Source organism: Wyeomyia smithii, chromosome 1 (genome assembly GCF_029784165.1).
Source record: "Wyeomyia smithii strain HCP4-BCI-WySm-NY-G18 chromosome 1, ASM2978416v1, whole genome shotgun sequence".
NCBI lineage: Eukaryota > Metazoa > Arthropoda > Insecta > Diptera > Culicidae > Wyeomyia > Wyeomyia smithii.
Genome location: NC_073694.1, coordinates 165,546,943 through 165,563,720, shown reverse-complemented (window position 1 = coordinate 165,563,720; position 16,778 = coordinate 165,546,943). Strand labels below are relative to the sequence as shown.

The 16,778-nt window shown below is 41.3% G+C and overlaps 1 protein-coding gene across 2 annotated transcripts in view; it reads right to left on the bottom strand.

Moving 5' to 3' along the window:
* LOC129723932 (probable maleylacetoacetate isomerase 2) overlaps positions 1-15,801 on the bottom strand; it is a 99,704-nt gene extending 83,903 nt beyond the window's left edge. The window contains exons 1-2 of one of the 2 annotated variants that reach the window (XM_055678437.1): positions 15,529-15,801; positions 14,937-15,114 (exon numbers count right to left, since the gene is read on the bottom strand). In XM_055678437.1, coding sequence (XP_055534412.1) covers positions 14,937-15,114; positions 15,529-15,552 — 202 coding nt within the window. In that variant the 5' untranslated portion in view covers positions 15,553-15,801. Of the gene's footprint in view, positions 1-14,936; positions 15,239-15,528 lie in introns of those variants that run through there. The other variant, XM_055678430.1, reaches the window with a different exon arrangement.
* Positions 15,802-16,778: the final 977 nt, after the last annotated feature.

Below are 16,778 nucleotides of genomic sequence, written 5' to 3'. Positions count from 1 at the left end.
AGGTGAGCGGCATACCTGAAAGAACGCCACTCAAGGAATGAAGCCAGAATGCTCGCTCTCCGATCCTCCGACCGGCCAGACCTACAAGGTCAAGCTGCTGTTAAGCGGCAACGATCGGATGCCGTCCTGTCACCAAACGCCAGCGCCGATCGTCCTCCAATAACTTTTTCTTTATCACTTGCATCAGTTTTTAATTATAACAAGGCTAATTGGGAATGATACAAAACTCATATTGAGAATAATTCAATAATGAGCTTGATTTGCAAAACGAAGTGAAAATTGATTCCGCTTTAGAAGCATTGAAATGTGCATCCATTGATGCCACAAATTATTCTTTTCCAAAGGCTCAAGTGAAATTTGATTCACCAATAATTGACGAAAATCTTCAACTTCTAATTCGTTTGAAAAATGTTCGCAGACGTCAATATCAACGTTCTCGTGACCCTGTTTTTAAAACTATTTATAAAGATTTACAGAAAGAGATTGAACATAGATTTACTCTTCTGAGAAATCAAAATTTTGAGACTAAAGTTGAAAAATTGAAACCATATTCAAAACCCTTTTCAAAAATGTCGAAGATTCTTAAGAAACCTTCAAAGCCTATCCCAGTTTTAAAACATGGTGACCGTTTTCTTGTATCCAATGAACAAAAGGCTCAAACACTTGCTCAGCAGTTTGAGAGTGTTCATAACTCAAATTTGAATTTTGTGAGTCCAATTGAAAATGAAGTCACACGTCAATTTGATTTAATTTCTTCCCAGAGTTTTTTACCTGCAGGAATAATTGAAACTAACTTGAATGAGATTCAATCAATAATTAAAAATTTCAAAAATATGAAAGCACCTGGTGACGATGGAATCTTTAATATATTAATCAAACATCTCCCTGAGAGCACAATGGAATTTTTAGTGAAAATTTTCAATTGCTGCTTCAAAATTGCATATTTTCCCAAATTATGGAAAAATGCAAAAATTACTCCAATTTTAAAGCCGGATGAGAATCCAGCTGAAGTTTCAAGTTATCGACCAATCAGTTTGCTTTCTTCAATAAGTAAACTGTTTGTTAGAATTATTCTTAACAGAATGATGTCACACATCAACGAAAATTCAATTTTTGCAGATGAACAGTTTGTATTTCGCCATGGGCATTCCACAACTCATCAATTGCTCAGAGTTACTAATATGATACGAGCTAACAAATCTGAAGGTTATTCCACTGGAGCTGCTCTTTTAGACATAGAAAAAGCATTCGACAGTGTTTGGCATAAAGGTTTGATTGCGAAATTGCAAACATTTAATTTTCCAATTTTCCTAATCAAAATTTTGAAAAATTATCTTACTGTTCGAACTCTGCAGGTTGTCTATCAGAATTCAAAATCTGATAGATTTCCTGTCAGAGCAGGTGTGCCCAAAGGTTCAGTATTGGGCCCAGTCCTGTACAACATATTCACTTCAGATCTTCCTGATTTGCCTCCAGGATGCACAAAGTCATTGTTCTGCGATGACACAAGCATTTCCGTAAAAGGAAAAAGCCTTCGTGTCATATGCAGTCGATTGCAGAAAAGTTTAGATATTTTTTCTTCCTACTTGCAAAAGTGGAAAATCTCTCCCAATGCTTCTAAAACTCAAATGATAATTTTTCCGCATAAGCCTAAGGCTTCTTTCCTCAAGCCAAACAATAATCACGTTGTCAAGATGAATGGGGTTATTTCAAGTTGGTCTGACAAGGTTAAGTGCTTGGGACTAATTTACGATAAAAAACTTATTTTCAAAGAGCACATTGAGACTGTACAAGCCAAGTGCATCAAAGATACGAGATGTTTATATCCTCTCATTAACAAGAATTCTAAACTTTGTTTAAAGAACAAACTTTTGATTTACAAACAAATTTTTAGACCAGCAATGCTTTATGCAGTACCGATCTGGTCAAGTTGCTGTTCAACAAGGAAGAAAATGCTCCGAAGAATTCAGAATAAAATTCTAAGAAATGATTTTGAAGCGTCCTCCTTGGTTTGGTACACTCGAATTACATAGACTTACTGGTGTTGAACCACTAGAAGCTATGTAAAATAAAATTATTAACAATTTTCGACAAAAATCGTTGCAATCCTCAATTGCTACGATAAGCTCTCTTTATAGCCAATAAGTTAGCAATTAAGTTAGTCATAAGTTTACTTCCCCCTTTCTGACAAGTAGGTTTAAATCCCTACGAATGATAAGTCCTAATTGCGAAAGCAAACAAATCCTAATAATTAAAATTACAAATTTCTAACAGTGTTGAGAAGTCACCATTTGTGATTGGACACACATACTAATTATTTACTAATAATTATCATAAATACTTAAGCTACTAACAAATCCCCTTCTTAAAAAAAAATCGCCGACCGTCCGGCGAACAAACACTCTCGGGTCGCAATGGGGATGGTCCCTCGGTCCCGAGACACTTGGTAGGAGTTACCTGCAGGAAAATGGTTGAGGCTATTAACATCGCCATCATCCTTGACAGCTACCCAAGGAGCAACTTGGAGCTGTGCACGATTCGACCCTGGATCGAATTGCGGCACTAGACTCTCCGCTACTCAGGCCTAAGTTCAGGAGTTACGGACGCTTCGACGGAACCCATAGTGGGAGAAATTAAATTTCTGCAACAAAATATAGCATGCTACACTTCCTTGTCCAGCATTTTTCATCAGGAATCATCCAAAAGACATTTTTCAATACAGACTGCGTTGGCCACTCCTGGAACGATCCGGATGCCCCGTAGTGGGTACATTTACATTTCTGCGTCAAATCTAGCGTGCGACACCTCGACCTTCAGGACTTAGGTAATCAGAAAATGAAACTTTAAGAGTTTACCAGTTTAATGGTGTTCGAATTATTTAAATCGAATAATATTTCATAAAGCTACTGCATTTCAAATTTTATCAAAATTTTGCATATCCTACGTTTGAGTATCCCCTGTAGATATGGAATGTGTGAGTCCCAGATCTGCGTCGATTAGTGAGAATTGCGTATCTAATCTACGTACGGGCTGCTGGCTGGATTAGATTACGTTGGCTGATTTACTCGGTATTGGGCAAGAAATTATGATGTCTAGGACTCAAGCGCAGATCGTTTGACTGGTGAGTGGAATTCTTTCAAACCAACCTGATTCTGGATTAGATACGGTTTACTAGCCATTTCCTCAAATCCGGTAGAATATAAGATTGCTTTACATGGATGATTTTACCCCACTTTCTGTTAGGATGAAACACTTGATAGTTGTTCTGCTGATGTTGGCCGCAGCTGTTTCGGCACACGAAGAATATCAGGATTTTTTCAACGCACTGGCAACGGAAATCGATCATGAAGTGAGCACATTACGGGCAGCTTTCAGCGATGCTCGTTCGACAATAATCCAGCCGACGGTACGACTACTGTCCACATATTCCTGGTTGGCTCGACAGTCTTTCCTTGACAAGCGGGAAGCGGTTCTGCTCGAGGAAGAAACCAACGATAATCCCTGGGCAGAGTCATGCTTCTACTGGGCGTTAGATTCGGTGCGTTCGTTTGCGATGTTCGTCAACTGGTACATTCAGGAATGTGCAACTGTTGCGTACTCGAAGATTTCAGCAGAAGCTCAATACCAGTTTTACTCACATGCCCACGATGCAGTGCGTACAGGGACGGACGCTCGTTCAGTTGTGATGGAAGCTTTTGCTATGTATACGAACGAAACGCTCCAGTTGCAGTTTTTGCAGGAGATCTACGAAGTGCTAGAGTCAACATGGAACCACCATCAACAAGTGATGAAGAAGGAAATACAAGCGCTCGAGGAGACCGTGGATGAAATTACGGACGAGGTCCAGCGATGTATGCTGCATGCGATAGAGGAGACTGAATTTCTAATGCAACTAATTGAAGACAACCTGCGCTACTGCGTGGAAAATATGCCGACGAGTTGAAGTGAAAATAAAATTCATCCATCATTCTCTGCGGTTTTCGTTTTTTTTAAGTAGTACTGCAAAAATCCCATGTGATGGTTATTAAGGTGGGGCAAAGTGATCGAATTTCCAGAACCAAGTTTTTTTGGTTACTTTTGGGGCCCCAAACAACCCCAAACTTACCGGAAGTCGATTGGATTTGTCTCCGCTTGGCGCATTGCATTTCAAATTTGTATGAAAATTTATATGGGAAAACCTACTTTTTTGCATTTACCTTTCTAGAGAGCTCAATAATGCTCTCGTAATGCACTACATTCTGTTAAAGTATAGTAGTTTAGATACCTAACAACTTGGCTGAAGACACTGAAGAGCTAGAATGCCCCTAAGAAGAGCTATAGCTGTTCAAAGTTGAGTATGTCGATTTAAATGCAGAAAATCATGTTTTCTGCCAACATTACCATCGTACCGACGTCAGTAGGATTCCCATCAGAAGTCAGAATAAACTTTTGAAAATGATTCTGAAGCGTCCACCCTGGTTCAGCACGAGCAAGCTACATAGGCTCACTAATGTAGAAACATTAGAAAATATGTCAAGCCAAATTATCAACAAATTCCGACAAAAATCGTGGCAATCCTCAATTCCAACGATTAGCTCACTTTATAGTCAGTAAGATAGTTTTATGTTTATTTTAAGTTTTGTTTGATTCCTTTTCTTTCTCCAATTACAATTACATTAACTTAACTGCGAAAGCTAATACCATTCAATAATATAAAACAAAAGCGTACAAATATATATATATATATATATATATATATATATATATATATATATATATATATATATATATATATATATATATATATATATATATATATATATATATATATATATATATATATATATAGTGTTGATATGTCACCATTTGTGGCAGAACACACAATATTAATTCTGAATAGATAATAGTTACATGAATAAATCTTTACAAACATTCCCCCCTATATAAAAAAAATATCCCATCAGAAGTAACCTGTCGTAACGAGTTTATAGACTCAGCTGGATCAAGCAAACAAATTTAGGTCAATATTCTAGGCGTAGGTAGAATTTACAACGTGTTTCAGAGGTTAAAGACTGGAACGCGCAAAAATTGGTCGACAAAAAAATCGTTTCTTTGAGTCAAATTCGAAATACAAAAATCTTCCTATTTTTATTTTGGTAGTTCAACTCACATGTTTAAAGGAAAAAATGTTCGTTTATTATTTTGGTTTGCCAAATCCAAACTGCCGTCCCATCCGCTTAACCCCTTTCATTAAATTTTGTACAGAGGTCTTATCGACCTTATCCGACGCCAAACGCCAGTTAGATTTATTCTGCTGCTCGTTTTCAATGGATTTATTAGTTTTTTTAATATTCCGTTTGACCAAGTCTCAATACTGTTCGATAGAGCGGAAATCCGGGCTGTTAGGAGGGTTCTGGTCTTAGGCTACTACAACCACGTTGTTCGCATCGTACCACTCGATCGCCTTTTTCCCATAGTGGCAGCTTGCTAAGTCCGACCAGAACAGCACAACCCTGTTATGTTACTCTAGCAATGGTAGCAGCTGGTTTTCCAGGCACTCCTCTTTTTCATGGTGCGGTATAAAATTCCTGTCCCGGAAGCTGCTTGAAATCAGCCTTCACATAAGTTTCGACACCCACGGTGTAACTTTGTAAGCAGATTATAGTTTTCCGGACCACCGCTCCGCCGTCGTAATCTGGGTTCGCCACCTTCACCGTCTCAAACGTCGACAACCCGGCTCGTTTCTTGGCTCGCTGCACATTAGTATGGGAGACAATGAGCTTGCCAGTGACGTATTTGATGGAGAAGTTACGATTCCGCTTATAATTCGCTACCACCTTCTTCATGGTTGCTGCCACGTCCGAATTACGATTGGCGCCGTTTCCAGGCTTCCTGGCGGTCGACAGACGCTCCCCGAACGTTTCTAAAATATATATTACGGTCGATTTGGCCACATCCAGCAAGCAAAATTTTGAGACGCTGTTCCTCTTGCTTGGACGCCATTTTGAAAACTGGAGAGCAAGAGCAACCGGTGAAAACTCATTTTAACAACCATTGTATAAACATTCAACTTCCAAATGCAACCTTCCATGTTTTTTTAAATGCATTTTCAACAGAAATACACCAATTTGAAGTTGACCAATTTTTGCGCGTTCCAGTCTTTACTTCTAATGGAAATCTGACTGACGCCGGTACACTGGCAGGGTTAGCAGAAAAAATTATTTGCAACAAAAAATTTCGGCATGCTCAACTTTGAACAGCTCAGTTAGCGCTCAACTTCCGAGCTAATTAGTCGATTCTTTACGAGCGAGCAGTTATTGGAAGTCGATCACGGGCTATATCGTACGTTTTATCGTTTCAAGTTTCGGTACATCTCGCAATGCCGCGCCGCGAGAATACTTTTCGCGTGGACTATTCGCAGTTTCCGAAGCAGCTTTCTCATGACGATATCCATAAGTTCGTTGTTCAAGAACTCGGTCTCACGCGGGAAAACGTGGTTCAACTTCAACCTAGCAAACGGCTAGCATGTACATTTGTGAAGGTCAACAGCCTCGAGCTTGCCGAGAAGATTGTGGACCAGCACGACGGTAAACATGAGTTCTTGCTTGACGGAAAGTCCTACAAGCTGCGAATCACGATGGAGGACGGATCGGTGGAAGTAACTATATTCGACCTGCCCGAATATGTATCCAACGATCAAGTCGCCACTGCCCTTGCCGAGTACGGGGATGTTATCAGTGTTCGTGATCTACTATGGGATGACCGGTATGGTGAGTTGGCTGGAATAACAACTGGTGTTCGTATCGCGCGCGTAGTAATACGAAAAAATATCCCATCTCTAATAAAGATTGACGGTGAAGAAACTGCGGTGGCTTACAAGGGGCAGAGGCAAACTTGTCTGCACTGCCACGAATTTGCACACATCGGCATCCCATGTGTGCAAAACCGAAAACTGCTGGTCCAAAAAGTCGCAGCAGATCAATCCTACGCTAACGTAGCCAAAGCTAAACCTATTCAACCAACACCAACCAAACCTCTGTCGAGCTCAATTTTTCCACGAAAACCAACACCTGCGACCAATGCAGCACAGTTCCGTAAAATCGAGCAACAAAACACATCGGTTGCAGCCCTAGCTCTCTCGAAAACTAAAACCACGATGCCACCCCCCGCAGGACCTACAACGAGGTCGTCTGGAAAGCAAACCGTCATCCATCTCACGCCGCTTCCAACCTCATATGGCACTGCTTCTCCCTACCACCGACCAGACGGCGATGAAACCGATAGCTCCCAAACGTCACTAGCCTCAAACAGCAGTCGAAAATGTAAGAAATTACAAGCGCCACAAGGCAAAAAAATGAAGCACTCCGACGAAACTACCATCACCGGCAACGAGTACGTTCGAGCTTGTGATGAAGAGATGCAGCAGTGATGGAGTACACCAGCTGTAACATCGGAACAATTAATATAAACACTATTACCAATCAAACCAAGCTAAACGCTCTCCGAACATTCATTCGCACGATGGAACTGGATATTGTGTTTTTGCAAGAGGTCGAAAACGAACAGCTCAGTTTACCCGGATACAACATCGTTTGCAATGTTGACCATTCCAGACGAGGAACTGCAATAGCGCTGAAACAACACATTAAATATTCCCATGTAGAGAAAAGCCTGGACGGGAGATTAATCGCACTGCGTGTACACAATACTACGCTTTGCAATGTGTATGCCCCGTCCGGATCAGTCTATCGCGCCGAGCGGGAGCGTTTTTTCAAAAACACCGTTGCCTACTATCTTCGTCATCGCACCGACCACTTTGTGCTTGGTGGCGATTTTAACTGTGTAATTCGGCAAAGCGATGCAACAGGCCAAAACTCCAGTCCCGCTCTTCAGACCACCGTCCAGCAGCTCCGGCTTCAAGACGTGTGGCTACAGCTTCGGCCGCGTGAAATCCAATACACGTACATCACGCACAACTCTTCGTCCAGGCTCGATCGACTGTACGTCAGCTCTAACCTCCAAGAACAGCTGAGATCAACTGATGTACATGTATGCTGTTTTTCGGATCACAAAGCCGTCACCGCCAGAATTTGCCTTCCTCTTCCAAACACTGCCCATGGGTATGGTTTTTGGTCACTTCGCCCCCACCTTCTCACTCCCGAAAACATCGACGAATTCCAAATCCGATGGCAATATTGGACTCGGCTTCGTCGGAACTACCAGTCATGGATGCAGTGGTGGTTGTCTTGCGCAAAGCCGAAGATAAAGTCCTTCTTCAGATGGAAATCCAAACTCGCTTTTGATGATTTCTACCGGGAGCAACAACGTCTGTATGTGCTGCTCCGACAAGCCTACGACGGCTACCACAACAACCGTGAAATGCTGACCACCATCAACCGGGTTAAAGCAAAAATGCTTTCACACCAACGCCGGTTCTCCGAAATGTTTGTGCGAATCAACGAAACCTACGTTGCCGGCGAACCAATATCTACATTCCAGCTAGGAGAAAGAATGAGACGACGAACGACCATCGAGAGCCTGCGAAACGAAAGAGACGAAATAATCGACGATTCTGCTGCTGTCCAGGATCACATGGTGCAATATTTCTCCAACCTTTACGCCCGTGGGAATGTGGGTGTAGTAGAGGAAGGAGACCCGTTTGCATGCGAAAGAGTAATCCCAGAAAATGATATTTCTAACGACGCGTGTATGCATGACATTACCACAACTGAAATTTTATCTGCTATCCGTACGAGTGCGTCGAAAAATCTCCGGGACCCGACGGTTTACCCAAGGAATTTTATCTGCGCACTTTTGACGTCATTCATCGTGAGCTGAATCTTATACTGAATGAAGCGATACGATCAAACTTCCCAGCACAATTTGTTGAAGGGGTGATCGTGTTGGTGAAAAAACGCGGAGCGGGGGATACTGCGCAATCATACAGGCCGATCAGTCTGTGCAATTTTGATTATAAAACTCTTTCCCGCATATTGAAGCAGCGGTTAGAAAATGTTGTTCGTAACCACAATGTTTTGACCGGCTCCCAAAAGTGCTCAAACGCCGGTCGAAATATTTTTCAAGCCACACTTGCTGTTAAAGACAGAATCGCGCAACTGAAAACAAACCGGAGGAAAGGCAAACTGATTTCATTTGACCTCGATCATGCTTTCGATCGAGTAGACCAGCGTTTTCTATTCAACACAATGCGGACGTTGGGGTTGAATTCATCGTTTGTGGATCTCCTTTCCAATATAGCAGCAGCTTCATCGTCGCGACTGCTTATTAATGGTCACCTTTCTTCTTCTTTTCCGATCGAGCGATCAGTGCGCCAAGGGGATCCTCTTTCTATGCATTTGTTCGTGCTGTATTTACATCCTCTCTTGCGGCGTCTGGAGCAAGTGTGCGGAACAGATTTAATCGTTGCCTACGCTGACGATATCAGTGCGATAGTAACCAGTACAGAACAACTGAATGCAATGCGGGATTTGTTCAGACACTTTGAAAGGGTTGCAGGAGCGCGTTTGAACGAAACAAAAACTGTGGCGATTGACGTTGGCATAACAAATTCACCATTGACCGTGCCATGGCTACGAACAGAAACCACAATCAAAATTCTCGGCGTGATTTTCGCGAACTCCGTGCGATTAATGAGTAAATTGAACTGGGACTTGCTAGTAGCAAGTTTCTCACGTCTTGTATGGCTACACTCACAGCGGACCATGTCATTACATCAAAAAGTAACTCTATTGAATACTTTCCTGACGTCACGCATCTGGTACATTTCTGCAAATTTATTTCCAACGGCGGCACACGTGGCGAAGTTGACTGTCACTATGAGGAGCTACCTGTTTCGTGGCGCATGTGCCACTATACCAATGCAGCAGCTAGCACGGAGAAAAGAGGACGGTGGTCTCAATCTACATCTGCCTGCACTTAAATGCAAGTCGTTGCTGATTAGCCGTCACTTACACGAGATCGAATCCCTTCCATATTACAATTCTGTCATCAACCAAACTAATCCTTCACCTACAAATCCCGCCACAGATCTCCCTTGCCTAAAACAAATTCTAGACAATATTGCTAATTTTCCCTTCCAAATTCGCCAACACCCTTCCGCCGAACTTATCCACCGTTTCTTTGTACAAGGCACAGATAAACCAAAGGTGGAAATAACAAATCCTACCATCAACTGGCTTCGTGTGTGGAAGAATATTAGTAGTAAAAATCTATTGCCTTCCCAGCGCAGCGCTTTATACATCTACGTGAATCAAAAAATCAATCACAAACAGTTGTTGCACACAATGCGACGAGCGGATACCAACGTGTGTACCAATTGCACAGCAGATGTACTGGAAACCATTCAGCACAAATTTTTCGACTGTTTCAGAGTAAGAAATGCATTCAGATTTCTGCAACAAAAATTAATGGAAATGAGTGGCGGTCGCACATTTCGAGCAGAAGAACTTCTCTTTCCTTCATTAGAGGGAATTTCATTAACATCAAAAATAATACTACTAAAGACATTAGTGGTTTATATCACCTTCATTGAAAATTGTAATGATAGGATAGACGTAGACACACTAAGATTCAGTATTGAAGTCGAAGTTTAAATAATTATGTATATAATTTTAATAACTAGAAAAAACGTACTTTTACAAAAAAAAAAAAAAAAAAAAAACAGCTCTAGTATTTTTTTTAGAAGGTCAGCAGGCGGCGCTAGTGTACAAGTGATTTATAACGCAATTTTCTTTGAAAATATACACAGAATTCTCGATCAATTTTATTCTTGCTTGGACGTCTGTCTGCGGTTTTTCAGTTTTTCATGTCGTTTATGCTATGCAGATGTTCAAGTTGCGTTAGATCGAACATTTTTTTCAATATTTCTTCTCGCTATCTGAACATCCGGATTTTCAGTTAATTCTTCGATCAAAACTCCAGTTGGTATACTGGCGTTTCTTCTGGCCTGCTCTAGCAAAACGAATAAACCGTTTTGTTGGAAGCCAGTTATCGCTTTCGAAGCTCCTAGTGCACACTATTGAACGGCTTCCACGGTCTGCAATGCGTGACCTGTGTACAAATTCTTCACTACTTCGATGCAGTATTTGTCGGTTATATTGTAGTTGGCAATATACTCGCCTATAACTTGAAAATATGCTGAATTTCAGTATTTGCTTCTGCTAGCAGTTGAACTAGCTCCACGTTAAACTTTGTAAGCAGCTCTCCGTGAAGATGTTGTATAATTTGAGATATTCTTGGCTGCAACCTTGCAACAAGGATTTCTTCTCACTTTATAATTCCAACTCATATTTTTTTACTGAAAACGATGTTTATCGATCTAAAAATAATTTCGTGGCATAATCTGTCTAGTAAGTCTAGTAAGTTTCGAAGCACCCATACATTTGATAAAAGTGACCATAAAAATGGAAAAAAGCCTCCCAGCTAGTTTCGCGGCACAAGTCGTCGTATGTTCGAGTCCCAGCTCCCAGCATTTGTCCTGTATACGCTCAATACAAAGTCTGTGTCCAACAACTAGCCAGCGCCAAGAAAACCACGTCAGCATTTCGTAGGTACTGATACTCTTCATTTTGATCATAGATTTTTTCTTTAAAAATAATATCTTCATTTTTTAAATACGCTTGCATCTAAAATATATTAAAGAACAATTTCTAGATTATCACATAGAGTCCATTTTCTCATCTTAAGTATTAACCACTCTATCACTATGATTAGTTGAGATCATACGATTTCATTAATCTGAAAGCACGATCATCAGCTCCATCGAAGCATTCCTCTAGTTCGTCTTTAACGTACTCAATCGAATAGTTGAAAAATAACAACGCCTGCAGCAAGCATTTCTCTACAGCCTCCAACTCCTCCAGGAAGCTACTCGATTGCACAGCAAGCTTGTCGTGTAACGCTACCGAATACCGAAGCCAAACTTCCTGGAAAAATTTCAACTCCTCCCGCAGATACTGTTCCCTGCCGTCGCGTGTGGATTCCAACTCGAACGCCATCATAGCCTGGTTCAAAGCTGACCATGCAACAAGCTGCATCGTATCCAGCATGGCCTGAAACTGTTCCAGCGCTTTCGACGAAGTTTGATTGTAAACCAATTGCGTACAGTTGGACAAATCATCGCCCATCACCCAGGCAAATAGCTGTTGTTCCTCTCGAGCGGCAGTCAAACAGGTTTTCTGCTCTTCATCCAGGTCATCATCGAAAGACTCAATATATTCAAGAGCTTGCGCCGTTCGGTTTCTTCCATGAGCCGTGTAGTTGCCGATATGCTGCAAGGATTGTCGGGTAAAGTTTGCTACCTGTGTCCAGCCCAGTTCACGTATTTTTTGCAACTGCGCACTAACGTCACGACTGAGGTCTTCAATCTGCTGATGATAGTCATCGAAGGAAGCTTCACAGTGGACAACTGCGATTGCTACCAGTAGTGTGATCGTGATAAAAAAGTTGGAAATCATGTTCGATTCGTTTGAATTCTAGATGTGGAATGTGTGAGTCCCAGATCTGCGTCGATTAGTGAGAGTTGCGTATCTAATCTACGTACGGGCTGCTGGCTGGATTAGATAACCAGTTATCGGTCTACAAGCACACATTGGAGGCTGATTTACTCGGTATTGGGTAAGAAAATAATGATGTCTGGGATTCAAGTGCAGATTGTCTGACTGGTGAGTGAGATTCTTTCAAACCAACCTGATTCTGGATTAGATACGGTTTCTAACCCATTTCCTCAAATCCGGTAGAATATAAGTCTACTTTACATGGATTTTTATCCCACTTTCTGTTAGGATGAAACACTTGATAGTTGTTCTGCTGATGTTGGCCGCAGCTGTTTCGGCACACGAAGAATATCAGGATTTTTTCAACGCACTGGCAACGGAAATCGATCATGAAGTGAGCACATTACGGGTAACCTTCAGCGAGGCTCGGTCGACAATAATCCAACCGACGGTACGGCTACTGGCCACATATTCCTGGTTGGCTCGCCAGTCCTTTCTTGACAGGCGGGAAGCAATTCTGCTCGAAGAAGAGACCAACGATAATCCCGGGCGGAGTCGTGCTTCTACCAGGCGTTAGATTCGGTGCGTGCGTATGCGATGTTCGTCAACTGGATCATTCAGGATTGTGCAACTGATGCGTACTCGAAGATTTCAGCAGAAGCACAATACCAGTTTTACTCACATGCCCACGATGCAGTGCGTACAGGGACGGACGCTCGTTCAGTTGTGATGAAAGCTCTTGCTACGTATACGAACGAAACGCTCCAGCTGCAGTTTTTGAAGGACGGCTACGAAGTGCTTGATTCAACATGGAGCAACCATCAACAAGTGATGAAGGAGGAAATACAAGCGCTAGAGGAGACCGTGGATGATATTACGGACGAGATCCAGCAATGTATGCTGAATGCGATAGAGGAGGCTGAATTTCTAATGCAATTTGTTGAAGAACATCTGCGCTTCTGCGAGGAAAATGTATGAAGTGAAAATAAATAAATTCATCCATCATTCTCTGCAGTTTTCGTTTTTATTCAAGTAGTACTGCAAAAATCCCATGTGATGGTTATACTCTTCGATTGCCTTTTTCGTGCATTCTTCGGTCCCTTTAGCGGTAGTTGTTCGGATGGTTCTGAACTTTGTTATATGGTTTTTCAATTCGTTTATGCTATGTAGATGTTCAAGTTGCGTTATTTCGAACTTTTTTTCAAGATTTCTTTTTGCTATCTGAACATCTGAATTCTCAGCTAGTTCTTCGATCACAACTCCGGTTAGTTCACTGGCGTTTCTTCTGGCCTGTTCTAGCAAAACGAACAGGTCGCTCTGTTGGAAATCAGTTATCGCTTTTGAAGCTCCTAGTGCACACATTTGAACGGCTTCCATCGCCTGCAATGCGTGACCCCTGTACAAATTCTTAACTACTTCGATGCAGTATTTGTCGGTTATATTGGAGTCGGCAATATACTCGCCTATAACTTGATAAATATGCTGAATTTCGATATTCGCTTCTGCTAGCAGTTGAACTAGGTCCACGTTCAACTCCGTGAGCAGCTCTCCGTGAAGATGTTGCATTTTTTGAGATATCCCTAGCTGCGATCTTGCTAATCCATTGAACTGATCCTGTAGCTGCTTTAGTTCTGAAGCGTCCACGCTGTAGCAGGACACGACGATTACGACTAATATCAACTTTTCCATAACCTTTTTTTCACTCGAATATAATTCGGCTGTATCGACTGTATCGACGAACTACGGCAGACTGACAAGTGTCGGTCCTCCGGGGAAATCATTTTAATGTTCAATTTATTGATAAGCGTGTTCCTATTCGGAACAAAGTACACTACCCAGCGTGGCATTGTTTTCTTGAGCTCGCGCCGGAATGGGGCACGTGAGGCTTACTTTCTTTACGTCGCGGATTAGCGTGTCTTAGGAAACACGTTGATTGATGGGGTCGTTTTGGTGGTGTTGTTTGGCGGTATGCCAAACCCATGATGTCGCAATTTGCAGATTAGTCATTGGACCATAAACTGCGATACCATCGTAAAAAGCGTCGGAAATCGAACGATCAATATCAGCGAACAACGGTCAATTGGTCGAATTGGGATAGTGATCCAACATGTAGTTCGTCGACAATAATTTTAATATTGTGAAATTCTACATGTTGAAACAAGTTAAAATAGTTGTTTTGAATTTTGCTGTCTTCAAGAAACGTGGATGTTTGTATTAATTCCAATGTCGATGTAATACGAATTGTCAATCGTTAGAAAATATTTTGTTGGAAACATTTTGTCATTGCCACTCCCAAATTAAGCTTGTTTAGTCTCACCCAACACAATAAGTTGACTTTCTTGTTTTGAAAACTAACATTATTTTTCAAACTTCTTTCAATAAACATTGCCAGTGCCTTCAGAGCTGACAACAAACATATAAGCTGTATAATTTCACACTTACCGATTTGCAGCGCCGGAACTTGTTCCATCGGATTAACCTCACGGTACTCGTTGCAGTGCTGCTCTCCGCCGGATTTAATCAAACTGATCGGTTTTATATCGTACGGAATTTCCTTCAAGTTTAGCGCTATCCGTACTGGCCACGAGCAGGAACTACGCCAATACGAGTACAGTATCGGCTGTGAATCGGAAACAAATTCGACATTAGTGGACATTCTAGTAGACGTTCCAGATCGAACTAAGGGTGGAGACTAAAAGTACACGGGGCTTAAAATACTTCCAGCGAATAATTTTCGTTGTTGTCAAGTATTTGTCGGGAAGCAGAACGAGTTTCATTGCTATATTTAAATAAGATAACCTGTTTGTGAATATATAATTTGCTTAAGCTAACATATCTCTTGAAAACGCACCGGTTGCCTACCCATCTGGGGTTTTGTGGAGTGCTCAGCTCAAGTTAGCTTTCCAATTGGAACTTGGTTCAGTTGAGCAAACGAAACCGGCTTAACTTGACGGTCAAGGTCAGCATTGTTTACGAACGATCGGACTGAGGTTAAAAAAAATCACACCAGTGCAATTATGATGCAAACTCTTACCTTCGACATCGCGGAAAGCGACATCGCATTATGGAACTTTGAGTAATTAATTTTGCTGCCGTATCGTTCCAACTTGAAGGAAATTTTTTCTTCGATTTCACTAATGTTCAAATTATTGATCACTATCGCACTCGGTAGATTGTGAGTGTTATAAAACAAAGAATGATGTCGTATTGCGTGTGGAACGGGAAAAATTAACCGGCTTTTGTTAGTCACTAATCCGCTGCTTCATTAAACCGAGTGAAAATGGCATTTGTTTATGCTTTCACTTTCGTTCTGGAAGCACTATGTTACCAGTCGGCAGCACTGCTTTGCACAAGCGCATTTTGCGGTACGCAGCCGACTGTCAATCTATTACACGTTGCTCAAGGATTGCATGCGTTGTGAGTTGGAACTACTCTCACATCATTCGCAAAGAGTAAAGCCACAGATAACAGACATCCAAGCTAATTTTGCTTCATGTGTAAAAAGACGCAACGGTTTTTCAGTATGTCGCAATACGCAGTATGGTGGCGCTAAGAACACTTAGTGGTCAATGATTCGATAAAATCGATAGTTTTCCAGCTCTTATCGATATTATTGGAATAAGAAGCGTTGCCGTTTTATAATGTAGAAATTTTGAGCAGTCGTAATTTGTACATAATCGATAAATTTTGTTCAATTCCAGTTTATATTTGCGATAAATTTGTTTGTTTTAGTGTTGATATGAAAACAGAAAAATACACAAACCTCACAAAAACAGTGTTGTATCGTTGCAAAAACAGTGACTCTACTATTTGTGAGAACTCTCATGCGTCTGGCAGCTCTGACTATAATCCAGCGCTGCCATCACTAAAGCGGTTGAAGTCGCAAGTCGCAGAAAGATGTCGTTAGCATTCCAAACGAGTAAGAATTTGAAATCTTACACACGATTTCTGGAGTTTTCTGTTCTAGCTTGGATATCTGTTATCTGTGGTAAAGCTATTCATAATACGAAATTAAATTAAATTATTTCCTCTTTGAATGAGGTATAATTTTATACAAGTACAATTAAATTCCTCAGTTTTTCGTTCATTTTTCGCATCCTTTTGATATAACATATGGCAGTATATGTGTTGCAAGTCATTGGAGCCACTTTGAATGGGACACCCGAAAAAACGGTCAATGCTAAGAGATGGCGCTGTAGTGGTAGTGGTAGTAAAATCGAAAGTTTCACGAGCATTTTGCTTAATGAGTGGAAAAGCTGCTATTAGTTATCCTGTTTTTAGATA